This window comes from Ovis canadensis, chromosome 22 (genome assembly GCF_042477335.2).
Source record: "Ovis canadensis isolate MfBH-ARS-UI-01 breed Bighorn chromosome 22, ARS-UI_OviCan_v2, whole genome shotgun sequence".
NCBI classification, from domain to species: Eukaryota; Metazoa; Chordata; class Mammalia; order Artiodactyla; family Bovidae; genus Ovis; species Ovis canadensis.
Window position 1 is genome coordinate 26,673,324 of NC_091266.1, and position 15,349 is coordinate 26,688,672.

Below are 15,349 nucleotides of genomic sequence, written 5' to 3' on the forward strand. Positions count from 1 at the left end.
TTAGCCATCAAACTGCTTCCCCAAAGTATCTTTCATTTTCATGGAGGTGGTGGTAATGAATGAAAGCAAGATGAACTCACCGGCATTCCTTAGAAGCTGAGGCCATAACTTAATCATATTTGCATTTCATGCCCATCTGATTTCCCAGGCAACTCAGTGGGTAAAGAATTTGCCCACAGCGCAGGAGACACAGGAAACGCAGGTTTGATCCCTGGGTTGGGAAGATCCTCTGGAGGAGGGCATGACAACCCACTTTAGTACTCTTTCCTGGGAAATCCTAAGGACAGAGGAGCCTGGCGGGCTACATCTGTAAGGTCGCAAAGAGTCAGACATGACTGAAGCGACCGAGCATACCCCTACACCCGTGACGAAGGGGAGTCTTTTTCTTTCCTATTGTATCACCCTGTTTCTTTTGTAGCATTTATCACTATCTGATTGTTTTCTCATTTATTTATTGGTCTCTGCTTAAAGTCAATTTTCCCTCATCAGAATGGAAGCCAAATGAAAGAAGGGATCTTGTTGTCTTATTCACAAAAGAATGTATTCTGAATGTTATCCAGTGCCTTCCGGACCATAGGCATTCAGTCAAAAGCAAATAGATGAAGAATGAGTGAGTACCTAGAAGACCGTGTAGAAAAGGTGCATTCATTAAATCTTCTTCAACAAATTTGGAAGGATCATCTTCTGGTCACTGGGAGGAAAAGTGCCTTCTTTCTTTCTTTTTTTTTTTTAAGTGCCTTCTCTCTAAACAGTTCTCACCAGTAATGGAGTTTATGGTAATCTCTGATGGTGAAACCGTCCCGCTCACTGAACAGAACCACAACAGAACTGTAGCTACTAGTTGTAGCCTTTGTCCTGCGGGAAAATGCTCAAGAGTTTATATAACCATCTTAGTTACAGAGAAATGTGGTCCACTAAGCAGCTCCTGCACGAGGTTTGGCACAGTGGAGGAAATAAAGTAACTGTGATAATGGAATAGTATGTATCCAAAAGCACAATACCCGGGTTACTCACGGTAATAGGACCTTTTGCTCTACTATTACTTTGAAGCCAGATTAATTCTAGTTTCACTTTACTTGAAACTCTCTGACCTGACGGCTCCACACTGACCACAGAAAAGACCAGAATACGAGTCCTTTCAGACTCTGGCCGTGGCTCTCTCTCCTGCATCTGGTTTTTCTCTCACTAACCACAGCCCGGCTGAAGCAGACAGCATCCGGTTTCCTGAATAAGCAAGGCTGCTTCTCCCCTCTGTGCTTCTCTCAGCCTGCTCTCTCCCCTCCTGGTCCGCTCGGTGCTCTGGGCTTGTTGGTTAAGGCTCTGTGAAACCTTTGCTTGTACCCTCCTCCAGGAGAGAGGCCCAATGTCTCCTTCAAGTTGAGCTTTCTATCCTCACTTGGAGGACTTCAAACAGGACCTAGTCCACGGCTAGTTAGAACTACATTTCCCACCACTCTGCCCATGGTTGACTCCAGGCTCACCGGCCTCCTTACAGTTCCTTACCACTTCCACTGACATTTCCCGGGAGTGCAAGAATTTCTCCCAGGTGTTTCCATAGTGTGTCCTCAACTTTATTCAACTCTGCTCCAGCCTCACCCTCTAAGAGAGGTTGTCTTTGAGCATTCTAACCAAAGAAATTGCTCCTTTTCATTTTCTCAACAGAATTACCTCGCTCTCTGGCCCCTCTATCTTACTTTTTCCCCTTTGTAGTACTGATATAACATTATGTGATTAGTAATGTTATCTGTCTTCCCTTCCAGAATGTAAGCTCTCTGAGGATGGGTCTGAGCTTTGTTTACTGCTGTGCATATCTGTGAATGAATGAATGACACCTGAAATTATATGGTTGGTTGAAGACGTCTGTCTTCCCCACACTTGATAGGAGGCGGTTATAACCTATTCCTCCTAGTCTACTCAGTGCCCCTTCCTGGCACAAAATAACTTCTTAATATTCCTTGTACAACTGAATGATGTCAAGTATAAATTACCTGTAACAGTGGTTCTCAACAAAGGGACTCTGAATCCATGTAAAGATGGATGAAGAATACATAAACTGAAGAATACAAGGTAAGTATTTCCACAATTCCTTTATCTGAAACTCTTGGCACCAGATGCGTTTCAAAATTCAGAATGCTTCCCTACCTAATTAACACCCTTAGTAGGGTATGGGGCAGTACCTTGTAATCAAACACATTAATTTCTTTGCAACGTGTAGAAACCTCCAAAGTGTCATAAATAATGCTCAAGTCAACTTTTTCTGTGAAATGAATTATCAAGATAAATATTAAGAGTTTGGGATTTCAGAATTGTGGATGTGGGGCTGTAGATGTAGACTAGCATATTGAGACCTGTATAGTATTTTCATGCTAAAATGGGTTCCCCACATTCCAGGTTAGAAATCACCGATTTAACCTGTTCATTTAAAAAAACATCTATTTTTCTTTTTTTCAGCATAGCTAGCATTAATGAACTAGATACTGTGTATCAACCCCTGTGCTAAGCTTTTTAAGTATACAGGTAAAAACTACTATTTGCCTCATTTTATAAGTGAGAAACAGCTTCCCAAGTGGCGCTGGTGGTAAAGAACCTGCCTGCTAATGCAGGAAACATAAGAGACACAGGTTCGACCCATGAGTTGGGAAGATGTTGTGGAGGAGGGCATGGCAACCCACTTCAGTATTCTTGCCTGGAGAATCACATGGACAGAGGAGCCTGGTGGGTTATGGTCCATAGGGTCACAAAGAGTCGGACACGACTGAAGCGACTTAGCACTCATATGCACACATATGAATGAGAAAGCGGATTTAAAGAGAGGGTTAACTACTTGCCCACACAGCTCATCAGTGGATAGGCTGGATTCAAACAGAAGCTGCCTCACAACCAGATGCCCTGCTGTGGACCTTCTGGTCACCCTGACTTCATGGAGTTCAAGATAAGCATTCTTCAGTTCAGTTGCTCAGTCGTGTCCGACTCTTTGCAACCCCATGAGTCACAGCATGCCAGGCCTCCCTGTCCATCATCAATTCCCGGAGTTCACTCAAACTCATGTCCATCGAGTCGGTGATGCCATCCAACCATCTCATCCTCTGTCGTCCCCTTCTCCTCCTGCCCCCAATCCCTCTCAGCATAAGGGTCTTTTCCAATGAGTCAGCTCTTCACATGAGGTGGCCAAGTATTGGAGTTTCAGCTTTAGCATTCTTAGTCTTGCCAAATTTCTTCATGATGTTGAGCCAAAGTGTCTGTTATTCAAGTGAATGTAAAAAAATTCCTCTGGGTACTCATTGTTTAAAAAAAAAAAAAAAAAGGCTGGCTATAAGTAGCCAACATATAACTGATATTTGTATAATGGAGTAATTTATTTCCTCAGCTAAACCAATATTATATATATTTGTAATGTGAGATCAAGTGATTCCAGATAATTTAAAAATTATGTAGTTGCACTAACATGCCTTGATTTCTTTTGAAGAACCAGGATCCAAGGGGTACTATTCCCTGACGGATGAGAGCAGGAATGGAAGAGAACAATCTGAAACAGGTACTGTCACAGACGATATGTGGGTTTTCACACTTACCTTTTTCAAAAACCTCTTAGTTTCTGGAATTTTTTTTAAGCCAGGTGGAAGTTGATCAAATGTTTTTGTGATGACCAAATTTTGCAACTCTTTCAGAATTTTGGGAATAAGGAGTTAGTTGTGTAAGAACAATAAAGCTATATTAAAAAAATAAATCCTTGCATAGGGCTACACTACAGCTTTAACTGAAGACAGTGTTTTGGACCTTACCAAGCTTATGTGAAAGCTTCAAATTATGAAATGTAGAGTAGCTGAAGTATAACACATATTCATTTTATGATATAAAAGCAGATAATATGGACATGAAGGTTAAGACATGAAAATGACGTATACACTAAAACAAATCACAACAGAAACAGGCTTTATTTCAACCAGACAAGAGTATACTTTCATTAACATCAACTTCTTCAAGACTTGAAGATAATGGAAATTAAAGATGGTGCCCAGAAGGCAAAGAAGGAAAGTTTATCATGGAACAATGGTACTGCCCTTCAAAAATCCCTTTCGACAATATGCTCAATTCAAAAGATTAATTAGTTCTAAATCATTAGATCTCATGTGCTTCAATATCTGTACAAAGCTCTCATTTTAAAGCTACCCATCGGTCCCAATGATATCTTTCAAACAGAAAAAAAAATATATAGATCAGTATCATAATTTTTTTTTAATTTTAGAAAGTGGGATTGAAATACAGTTTTCAGTCTAAAATATATTAAATTAAAAAGTTTGTTATTATTTAAGAGGCATTGTTACAAAGCTCCTAGGTACATACATGTACAAAACACAGATATTACTACATGACACCTCAACCCATGACTTCTCCTAAACATCCCAGTGTGAACATTCATCTACCGGGAGACTTTCCCTGTAAATTCCAGCATCTTGCACAGGATTTGCTGCCACTCACATGCTCTGCATGGACGAGGACATTTAATCAGAGAACATTTCAATGTAATATTATAACCGAACATAAAAGAAATTCAATGCAACACTATGTTCATAAGGGTGATGACAAAATTGCATATATTAATAATTTTCAACTTTTGCCAGACTCACTAAATTCATGAACACTTCTTCAGAGTTTCCTCTTCAAGGGCACTTTTGAGAGCTTTAGATCTCGTGCTTAACTTTGTGTTGAGTTGGTCAGCACCTTGATTAATATGAACAAGGACATTAAAGAATGAATGTGTTGTGGGGGTGGGGGGAGGGGAGAGGACAGAATTGGGGAAGGATTCTCTTTTTCCATAAGACAGTCAAACAGAAAAAACAAGACCGAAAAAAGGTAAACAAACAAACAAACAAACAAAGTAGTGTTCACAGTAAAACATGCCAGATTTGTAGTTTCATTTGAAACCAACAGCAAATCATGAAACGTCATGAAAAATATGTCAAGGTAAAATCTTCTAGAGTCATTACTAAATGAAATTAAAAATTATCACACTGATCAGTAAACCCCAGAAGAAAAATAACCAGCACTTACATTTCAGGTCCTTCTTTAAACATCATTCAATTTTTCAAAGTCAATGCATAAAATTGGTAGGTTTGGCCACGCTGCACAAATGTTTTTCTTTTTTTAAAAATACAGTATACAGAAAAAACTCTTGTATTCCCCACTTTGAATCATAAGCTCAAAACCCAAGAGTAAAAGATCAGCAAGAAGGATTTTAAACTATGTACAAATCCAGCAGGTTCATCTGCCATAATGGCTTGGCTTCCGTCCCAGTGGCTCTCACCCTCTCCAGCAGCAGAGCTTGCGTCCCTGTCCTCACAGAGGGCTGCTTCATGTCTATGGCTCATCTCTACTGGTCAGCAGGCATTTTGAACAGTTCCAACAGTGCCCCGACAGCTCCAAAGTAACCCTACAACAATGGGAAAACTTCTGTATGATTATCTCTGAACCTTGGCCCAATACCTGCTGTTTTTCATAATTTGAGGAATGCTGCCCATTAATGCTGTGTGTGCGTGCATGCTCAGTCACTCATTCACGTCTGGCTCTTTGAGACCCTATGGACCGTAGCCCACCAGGCTCCTCTGTCCATAGCATTCTCCAGGAAAAAATACTGGAGTGGGTTGCCATGCCCTCCTCCAGGGCACCTTCCTGACCCAGGGATTGAACCCACAGCTCTTTGTCTCCTGCATTGGCAGGCGGGTTCTTTACCACTAGCACCACCTGGGAAGCTGTAGATAATGAGAAATTTAAAACCTGAACTCTGGTATGAAGCATGATAGAATAATAATAATAAATGCACTGCATATCTATTTGCTTATATACATTAAATAAATTAACAGATGTAAAGTGCTTAGAAAAATCTCTAGCACCACAGTATACACTACGACCTTGCTGTTGAGTATTTTTAGGACATTTCGGATTATAATTATTGCATTTTAATCCTTGTCATGGCAAAATTCGCATTATTACCCCCACTCCACAGCTGAGAAATGGAAGGTAATAAAGTAAATCACCCCTTCAGGATCACATGCCTTGTCCCGGGGCTCAGTCGCAAAATCTGTCTGACTCCGAAGTTGTAATGTCTCACGGGAAGGAACTCTAAGCTTCTCTCATCTGTAAAATGAAAGAACCTGAAAACCAGAAATTTTTAGAGAAGTTGGCTTCCAAAAGGCAGGAGATGCCTCTTCTCTGGCATTTGCCTGGCTGCATGGTTACTTCCTGAAGAAATGGGTGGCAGATGTCAGAATACTACTCAGCAGGGATCTCTGCCTCCACCGCCAACTGCTAACATTTATTGGGCTTGCTATAAGGGCTTGCAATAAGCTAGAAATTGTTCTAAGAACTTTACATGAATTTCTCCACTTAATTTTCACAATAACTTTATGAGACAAATACTATTATCACTTCATTTTACAAAAGCTAAAACAGAATGGAGAAGTAGTCCTTGACTAAGGTCTCCAAGTCAGTGAGAGCCTGTGTTCTCAACTGCTCTGCTAGACTATTTCTTTTAGGTTCCAAGATACATGCATCTGCATGCTCACTCAGGTCCGACTCTTTGCAACCCTATGGACTGTAGCCCACCAGGCTCCTCTTTCAAGAATACTGAAGTGGGTTGCCATTTCCTCCTCCAGGGAATCTTCCTGACCCAGGGATCAGACCAGCATCTTCTGTGTCTCCTGCATTGGTAGGCAGATTCTTTTACAACCGGGCCACCTGGGGAGTCCACTTCTCTTAGGAGATGCTCACTCATCTAAGTGAAATGAATGAGACTGAGTGAGGACTCCAGGCAGGGCAGGAAAGCCACCTTACCAGCCCTCCCAAAAGTTCTCTCTCCATACCTTCCTCCAGAAAGACCTGCCTAACTGAGAGTGAACCCAAGGAGGTAGAGAATTTTCTGAGAAGTACCTACAAGGAGATACAAAAATGCTCTATTTTCACTGGCCATAGAGACTGAGTTTAACACTTAGCAACAAACCATAGCTATCATCCAGAGGTCTAAGACTGTATGAAGGATATGACTTTATACCCAGAGAAGTGGGTTTCCCCAAAACATTGGGTCTTACTCCCTATCTTACCACCAACTAACTACCTGAGTGCCCCTGTAGATGGCTTTTAATCCCTGATGGCATCCAGCATTTGTATTCTTAGTCCAAGAGGATCATAACTTAGGGTTGTCAGATAAAACAGAGAAATGCTAGATAAAATAACTGTGTCCTTTATTTTTGATTGCTAAATATAGTAACACTAGGGTTTCCCCAGTGGCTCAGTGGTAAAGAATCCACCTGCAATGCAGGAGCCGCAGAAGATGCAGGTTCAGTCCCTGGGTCAGGAAGATCCCCTGGAGAAGGGCATGGCAACTCACTCCAGTATTCTTCCTTGGAGAATCCCATGAACAGAGGAACCTGATGGGCTGATGTCCACAGGGTCGCAAAGAGTCGGACACAACTGAAGCGACTTAGCACAGATATCCAGAAGAGTGTTTTTCTTTTTCATTGTATTTTTTTAAACAAAACTTTACAAGGAAAATCGATTAACTAAGTAGAGAGAAAGGGAGATGCTCTGGTTGGGGGAAGGAAAGTGAAAATTCTTTTGTGTGTGTGTGTAATAAAGTTTTATTAAAGTATAAAGGAGATAGAGAAAGCTTCTGACATAGGCATCAGAAGGGGGCAGAAAGAGTACCGCCCTGCTAGTCTTCAGCTGGATGTTATATAGTCACTGCTGTTGCTGCTGCTGCTGCTGCCGCTTCAGTCATGTACGACTCTGTGCGACCCCAGAGACGACAGCCCACCAGGCTCCCCTGTCCCTGGGATTCTCCAGGCAGGAACACTGGAGTGGGTTGCCATTTCCTTCTCCAGGAAAGTGAAAATTCTGACTCCCCATCCTCCCCACAAAAAAATTATCATCATTTCTTAGCCTGCATAAAGCCACAAAAACAAAACCTTTCTTTAGTATTCATGTCTATCATCGGCCTTTCACTCTTTCGTATTTAACTTCCTATTGTTTTATATGCTTTAATCAAACTGAACATAGGTTTAGAGAGCCCTAAAAAACTTACAAATGCATCAGCAACTTTTCAAATAAATAATTCAATTTGGAAATGAAAAAAATGCCACAATATTGCAATGGAAATTTATGACCCTTCCTGTTCTTCCTGCCGCATTCTATCCGAGGCAGCCGGTGCCTGCTAATGATAAAGAGCTGCTTTCTACAGCATTGGTTTTAGTTTCTTCCATGTTAAAGTTAATGAATCTAGTTTTGGCTGTGCTGGGTCTTCGCTGCCCTGCGGGCTTGCCTCTCGTGGTGAGCGGGGCTACGCTCCAGCTGCAGCGCTCAGGCTTCTCGCTGCAGCGGCTTCTCCCGTTGAGCATGGCAAACACGCTTCAGTAGTTGTGGCACACGGGCTCGACAGGTGCAGCTTGTGGGCCCGAGAGCGCTGGCTCAGGGCTCCACGGCGAGTGGGGTCTTCCCAGACAGGGATCGAACCTGTGTCTCCTGCGCAGGTAGGCGAATTCTTCACCACTGAGCCACAAGGGAAACCCTACAGTGTCGATTTTAAAGGAGGATAGAGAAGGTGGGAAGAAAAGAGGGCCCCCCTACCCACTCTTAGAAACCTCCAATTTCTATTAGCGTAGAAACTGGATATAAGGGACTCTGAATTAATCAGAGCTCTCTACTTCTGTAAACAGGCTGCCTAATGTCTAGCACACTAGCCTCTCCAGGCTACCAGGTTACTAAGAGTAGTCTGAACACTTCTGTTCTCATCGACTGGGTTATTTGCTAAGGGTCAGTTGTGTTTATCCTCAAATTTGTTTATGATGATTTCATTGTTAATGTAATAATCTAAATGTAATTATATACCACCAAAACCAATAAAAAGAGTACAAGATGAATGGTTACCTCTATGAAAATCCAGTTCAATTCTTTAAAAAGATGAAAAAAAGCTAGTTAATAATAGTGAAAGTTGTTAGGAGAGTAAATGTTGAAAGTTCTCATTACAAGGAAAAAATCTTTGTAATAATGTGTGGTGGTGGATGATAACTAACCTTATGCTATTAATCATAACCCATTTTATAATATATACATATATTGAATCATTATTCTATACCTTAAACTTACACAGTGTTATGTGCTAATTCTATCTCAATATTGAAAAAAAATGCAACGAAGATTGAAAAAGGTAGTCACAACTGTTGCCCTCTATTTAGGTAGATTGTACATATGAAAGATTGGGATAATTTAGAATGATTTTGCAACCAAATTACTTCATAAGTATCTTTAATTTCTTGATCTACTTTAAAGAAACAAGCCAAAAATCAAAAAGGTACACAATACTGTGGATTATGGAAAAAAAGACAATTACAAAGCTCCCATCAACAGAACCCATGCTCAAAATTAGGTCTTAGACCTACCTACCTCAAAAAATTGGTGAGCAAATGAACATTTATACATTTTATATTAAAACAGAATGTTGAAAATAGGGAGGTATTTTCCTAGGATCACTCATTTCTTAACTTAAAAAAAAATTAACCATCTACTAGTCTTGATTGTCAGAGAAGGCAATGGCACCCCACTCCAGTACTCTTGCCTGGAAAATCCCATGGAGGAGCCTGGTGGGCTGTAGTCCATGGGGTCGCTAAGAGTCGGGCATGACTGAGCAACTTCACTTTCACTTTTCACTTTCATGCATTGGAGAAGGAAATCAGCAACCCACTCCAGTGTTCTTGCCTGGAGAATCCCAGGGACAGAGGAGCCTGGTGGGCTGCCATCTATGGGGTCGCACAGAGTCGGACACGACTGAAGCGACTCAGCAGCAGCAGCAGCAGCAGCAGCAGCAGCAGCAGCAGCAACAGCAGCAGCCTTGATTGTTGGATAAGAGAGCTTCCACTTCATATACTGTTCTTCCTCATCTTTTGCATGAATACAAACCAAGGAACCTGCTCACATGTTAGACAACCCAAAAGTGTCCACGGAGGACAGTTAAGTCCATGTGAACTCAACTTACCTCGTGTTCCAAAAACAGAGCTTTTAGCTGTCCTTTGGACCAAAAATCCATGGCGTAGGCTAGCAGCTTCATGGAGACCATATTGATTCTGAGAAAATTCCCAACAAACACAACCCTATCAATATTCTGGGAAAAGAAAAAACGAAAGAGAAACAGTGAACCATGGCATAAAAATAGCATTTAACAGACCCAGTGCTTTGTATATCACTGTGCTCCAGGGCCTTGCAGAGTGAATTTGTGGTTGTCAAGCAGAATTCTTTCAGGATTTCCAAGATGAAGCCAAACCAACCTCATAGTTCATTCCACAATTTGCATGGGTGAGGCAGAGACTGATATTGGGCTTGTTTACTGGTATCATGTTAGGTTGCCTTGGGTCTAATATAAAATTCACCTCCCAACATTTCATCTAAATTGCTTGTGCATTCCTTCAATCCCCCAAACTTCCAACTCTAAAATATCATCAACTTATAAATTATTTTTTTTAATAAATTTTATCTATTTTTTAAAAAAGTTTTTGGTGCTGCGATGGCAGTACCAAATCCCAACCACTAGGCTATCAGAGAACTCGCAACCAATTCATAAATTAAATGGTTATGGTATGAGTTATTCATCTAACAAGTCTGGTCAGGTTGCTCTGTTGCAAACACTGGAAATACAAAAAAGAAATGACACCCAGTTTCGCCCTTTAGGATATATGATGAAATATCCTGTTTGATCAATATGTGGGTTACAATAAGATAATGAAAAATGCATTTATATTTTTGTTGTCACAGATACAGATTTGCATTCTGAACACATGCCTCACACTGAACTCAGCCTGTCTGCCACACAGACGCTGCTCACCATCACTCACTCACAGAGCCGGTTGCTATGGTCACTCACATAAAAGGCAACAGAGTCTTGGGATCTGGCATTATTTTCTGTTCAATTTATCAAGAGCAACCAGAGTGTGGGAACATCACTTTCTAACTGTCGCAGATTTCAACAATACATGTTAACAAATCTATCAACCACAGTGAACATTTTCCCTGGGTAGGGGTATGGGAGGTAATTTTAAGGTTTCCACAAATAAGAACTGTAGCCACAAACTGCCCAGGTAGGACTTGCTCAAACTTTCAGTCCTGCATTGCTCTGGCAGGAAGCCAGAAGAAAGGGAAATGGCATTAGAATGTGATAGCTACACCCACTTCAAATAAATTCCAGGTGGGTCAAAGATATAAAGGTTAAAAAGAAAAAAAGAGACAAAGAAAACATGGAAGAATTCTTTTTAAAAATGTGGAAGTAGAAAAGGTATAACACTCAGACTCCATTAAAGAAAAGTCTGACATTTAATTTAAAAATCAAATACTGATTCAGTATGTTTATCCTATAATGCAGATAGTATAGAGTCAAAACAAAACAGAAAAGCTAAAACCAATGGCTACCTCTAGAGAGGTTAAAATTGAGGGATGGGATGGCAGTGGTGACTCATTTCCATGTATACTGTACTTCAGAGCTCTGTATTATGTGTTTGTACTCTCTATTCCAAAAAAAAAAAAGAATAGAAACTAGAAACTTTAAAAGTTGGTAGAGAACTATTTGATAGCATTCTAGTAATCACAGAACAATATTTTAGAGTCAGTAAATGTGGTATCCCTCCATGAAATGGCTGGAATCAAAGATCCTCCAATCAGTGACTCCAGGGAGCAAAGCAATGGCTGGCAGGACGTTGGCTACCAGAACCCTGGCCCCAAGTGATCCGTGAGTCCTCTCATTCATTCAACACCACAGCAACATTCAAAAGGGTTATGCCAACTATTAATAGTATGTACCATGGCAACGCTATACTCCAACAATAAATGGTATTGACACTGAAATAAAAGTGAAAAATACAAGCAGTTACTCTATTCGTAAAGTGATTATGATACCTGTAGAAAGATTCGCTGGCTCACTGCAGCTCTGGAAAGTAGGGGAAACAGCACCTATTGCTCTATTGGATGGGAGACATTCCACCCAAGTGACCTTTGAGAGTTTATGGGCACAGCCAACTATACACGTACTAGTCCTAGGGCTTGTTTGGCTTCTTAGGAAAACCTTCCTCAAAGGTTAATGTCAAAAAATAAATTCTCTGTTAAAGTGAATCCCATGACCATGGTGGACTTTGAAAAGGCATGTCTCTGGAATACATACTTTCATCTGAATACCACCCTCATTTAAACTCCAATCGAACTGGGGGCTTACAAAAAGCATGACACTGATCCCTAGGCCAGTGACAAATTCTGTTCAATACTATAAAAGGAGGGTGTCTCTTTCATAACCCTAGAGTTCAAAGGCAGGGCTGCCACCCACCTGTCATAAAGGCTGCCTCCTACCCTGTTTAATATTCCACTGTTCAACTGGAAGGGGCTGGAGAGGGTTTCTGCAGCTACCTGTAGACTTCTAACTCTTGATCTGAGTGGTGGCTATACAGGTGTGTGTGTGCACACAGGCACGTGTATCTGACAATTTGTCAGCTCTACCCTTGTGATTTGAGCCCTCCTCTGCATGTCTGTCACATTTCTATGAAAATTCATATTTTGAAAACTCTATTACTGATGCTCCAGTGCTAAGTTGCTTTAGTTGTATCTGACTCTTTGTGACCCCATGGACTGTAGCCCACCAGGCTCCTCTGTCCGTGGGATTCTCCAGGCAAGAATATTGGCACGCAGGGTCTTTACCATTAGCGCCACCTGGGAAGCCCCACTACTGAGGCTACAGTGATTCTTTAATACTTTTACTATGACTTATTCCACATCCTAATGCCTCTTTCTTGTCTTCCTAATACAACTCGCTGAGAACTATTCTACTTGACGCATCTTGTATTTCAGAAAAGGTTTCTATTCTTCTCAAAGTAATTTTGCAATGTTTTAAAACACGTCACCAAAGCTTTGTCAGTCACCAACTCTGCCCTTTCTTGTGCCTGGGACTCTGGCTGGCCTCAGCTGTAGCAAGCTCTCTGTGCTTTGATAGCCCTGTACAATGCTGCTTGAACTCCATGCCACAAGGCAACACTGTAAAGAAGCTGAAAGCAGAGAGAATATCGAATATTGCAAGTGGAATGTTTTACCTGCAACTGTTTACAAGGATGCATGAGATTTCCCTCACAGTTCAATCGGTGTGTGTCCATGAGGTTGGAGAGGTTATAGTATGGACTGTCATTTTTACTGTGTTACTCTGGTTAGATAGTTTTATTTGTCATCACCCAGTGCCTCCTTAAAAATAAAACACATACTCCTCTCCCTCCCCCAACACACATGCCTCATGTTCTATAAGGCATGATTATGAGAAACAGCAGGTTTTCCAAGGATCTGTCGTGTTGTGAGGGTCAACAGTTACTGCACAGCCAAAAATGATGTTTATGAATGACAGATGGCCGTCCCGAGGTTAAGGCCTTACCTCATTCAGTGCACACATCCGAGCAATGGAGCCAATGTTGTTGGTGATGGTGACGAGGGTGGCTCGGGCGAGGTCTTCCTTGCTGATGGAATCTCGCTTTTCCTTACTCATCATGTTGCCAAAGCTATGTTGGAAATATTAGCGAGTGTTCAAAATCATCCTCAGGCAGGCCCCATGCTTCCACCAAAGTAGCGGAGAGTTTTATGCATAACTCTGATCAAGCTCAAATGACCTGATTTAGCTATCATGGTTTACAAGCTGACAGGATTACCATATGGATGATTGGCTGCCCTTTTCTTAATAGGGGCAAAGTAGCATGGCTATTAATGGGGAAAAAAATTTTTTTTAATGCCTCTAGATATCTGGACAAGAATGGAGCAGGGGAAACTGTTGCAGTTTTCCAGAACCTTCTTTCAAAGCTGCCTTATTTTAAGCACAGGTATCCAAAGCTAAACATCTCAGTGCTTCATCAAGGGCAGGAGATCAAGTCTGAGCTCCAATACCATAGATCCTTGCACCACGCTGGTAGGTTGACATTAAAAAAAAAAAAAACAACACAAAGAACTAAATGAGCAGCCAGGGTGGAGAGACTGCCTTGCGTTTAATCACTAGTGCTCCTAGCTACTTAGTCTCTACCTTGATGCTACCGCAGATCCTTGAAGGCCAAACCGTTCATAGTCTCCTCCGTAAATGTCCTTCACCAGCTTATCAACATTGGTGCTGTCGCCTTTAGCTGCCATTTCCAGAGCTTCTTCAAAGGTCTCACAACCAGTCAGCAAGCAACAAAGGCCTAGGAATGTTCCACCTCCAAGACTGAAGGAACAATAAGGTTTATTTTTTAAGTTTTACTGGAAGACTTTGCCCGTCCAAGTCCCCAACTATATCAAGATCACTAATACGGGTGAATAAAAACAGCAGAAAAACTAAGGGGCACTTGAATTAAAGTGCTGGGTGAAAAAGAGCTTTTAGGGTAGATTGGATTGGAAAAAAAAAAGAGGGCAGAGACTAAAAGAAACATCAAGGGAAACTTGCCCTGAAGTTTAAGGACAAAACCCAGAGAAAGACTCTCACTGATTTCCGTTGTGAGACCTTCAACCAGCCGCTGACCTAAGTGCTTCATGCAATCGTCCCACCTAGAAAATGGGGCCAAATCATGAGCTGCTGCTGCTGCTGCTGCTGCTAAGTCGCTTTAGTCGTGTCCGACTCTGTGCGACCCCGTAGACAGCAGCCCACCAGGCTCTGCTGTCCCTGGGATTCTCCAGGCAAGAACACTGGAGTGGGTTGCCATTTCCTTCTCCAGTTTGGGTGGTGTGAAAGCGGCAAATAACCAGAGAAATGATTGCTATTAAAAAAAAAATATGTAGCTAAATACAAATATTTAGAAACTGTGTATACATGCAGCATAGTTCAAATCTAGAGAGATAGACTCTATGAGAACAAAACTGAACAGGGACTCTGCCAGGAATAGCCAGTCCCAAAGCTGTATCTTTCCTCTGGCCTTGCTTCTCCAGCAGAAGTAATGTCACTGAAGGTTCTCAGAAATTTCAAAAAGGAAACAATTGATGGATCTCATATTTGATTTTTTTTCTAGTAAACTTTGGAAAAGATTATTAGTATTTTACTTACCATCCGATAGTCAAAAAATAGTAACAGAGATCTTAAAACGGTCTCAGTGCTTGAACCATGTTTTAAAAGCTTTTTTTTTTTTTTTTTGTGGGGGCGGGGGTGCAGGGAATTCCTCTACAACAGTCTTTTGAGACAAAATTCGAAACCAATCATGATAGTTGAGAGGGAACTCAATTGTATATTAATATCAAAGTTATTTGAGAGGAAGAAAAGCAGATTCAGAATAAAACTGTCAGCAGTGAGCGCCTGGCAGAGAAGAGCACTGATATGGCCATGAATGGGCCT

At 41.4% G+C, this 15,349-nt stretch overlaps 1 protein-coding gene across 4 annotated transcripts in view; it reads right to left on the reverse strand.

Annotated features, from left to right (window-relative positions):
• Positions 1–3,916: 3,916 nt before the first annotated feature.
• Positions 3,917–15,349, reverse strand: part of PANK1 (pantothenate kinase 1) — a 111,421-nt gene continuing 99,988 nt past the window's right edge. For all 4 annotated transcript variants that reach the window (XM_069567953.1, XM_069567954.1, XM_069567951.1 and 1 more), the window contains 4 exons: positions 14,075–14,251; positions 13,439–13,562; positions 10,025–10,150; positions 3,917–5,431 (listed from right to left, as the gene is read on the reverse strand). In XM_069567953.1, the coding sequence (XP_069424054.1) occupies positions 5,372–5,431; positions 10,025–10,150; positions 13,439–13,562; positions 14,075–14,251 (487 nt within the window). In that variant the 3' untranslated portion in view covers positions 3,917–5,371. The remainder of the gene's footprint in view (positions 5,432–10,024; positions 10,151–13,438; positions 13,563–14,074; positions 14,252–15,349) is intronic.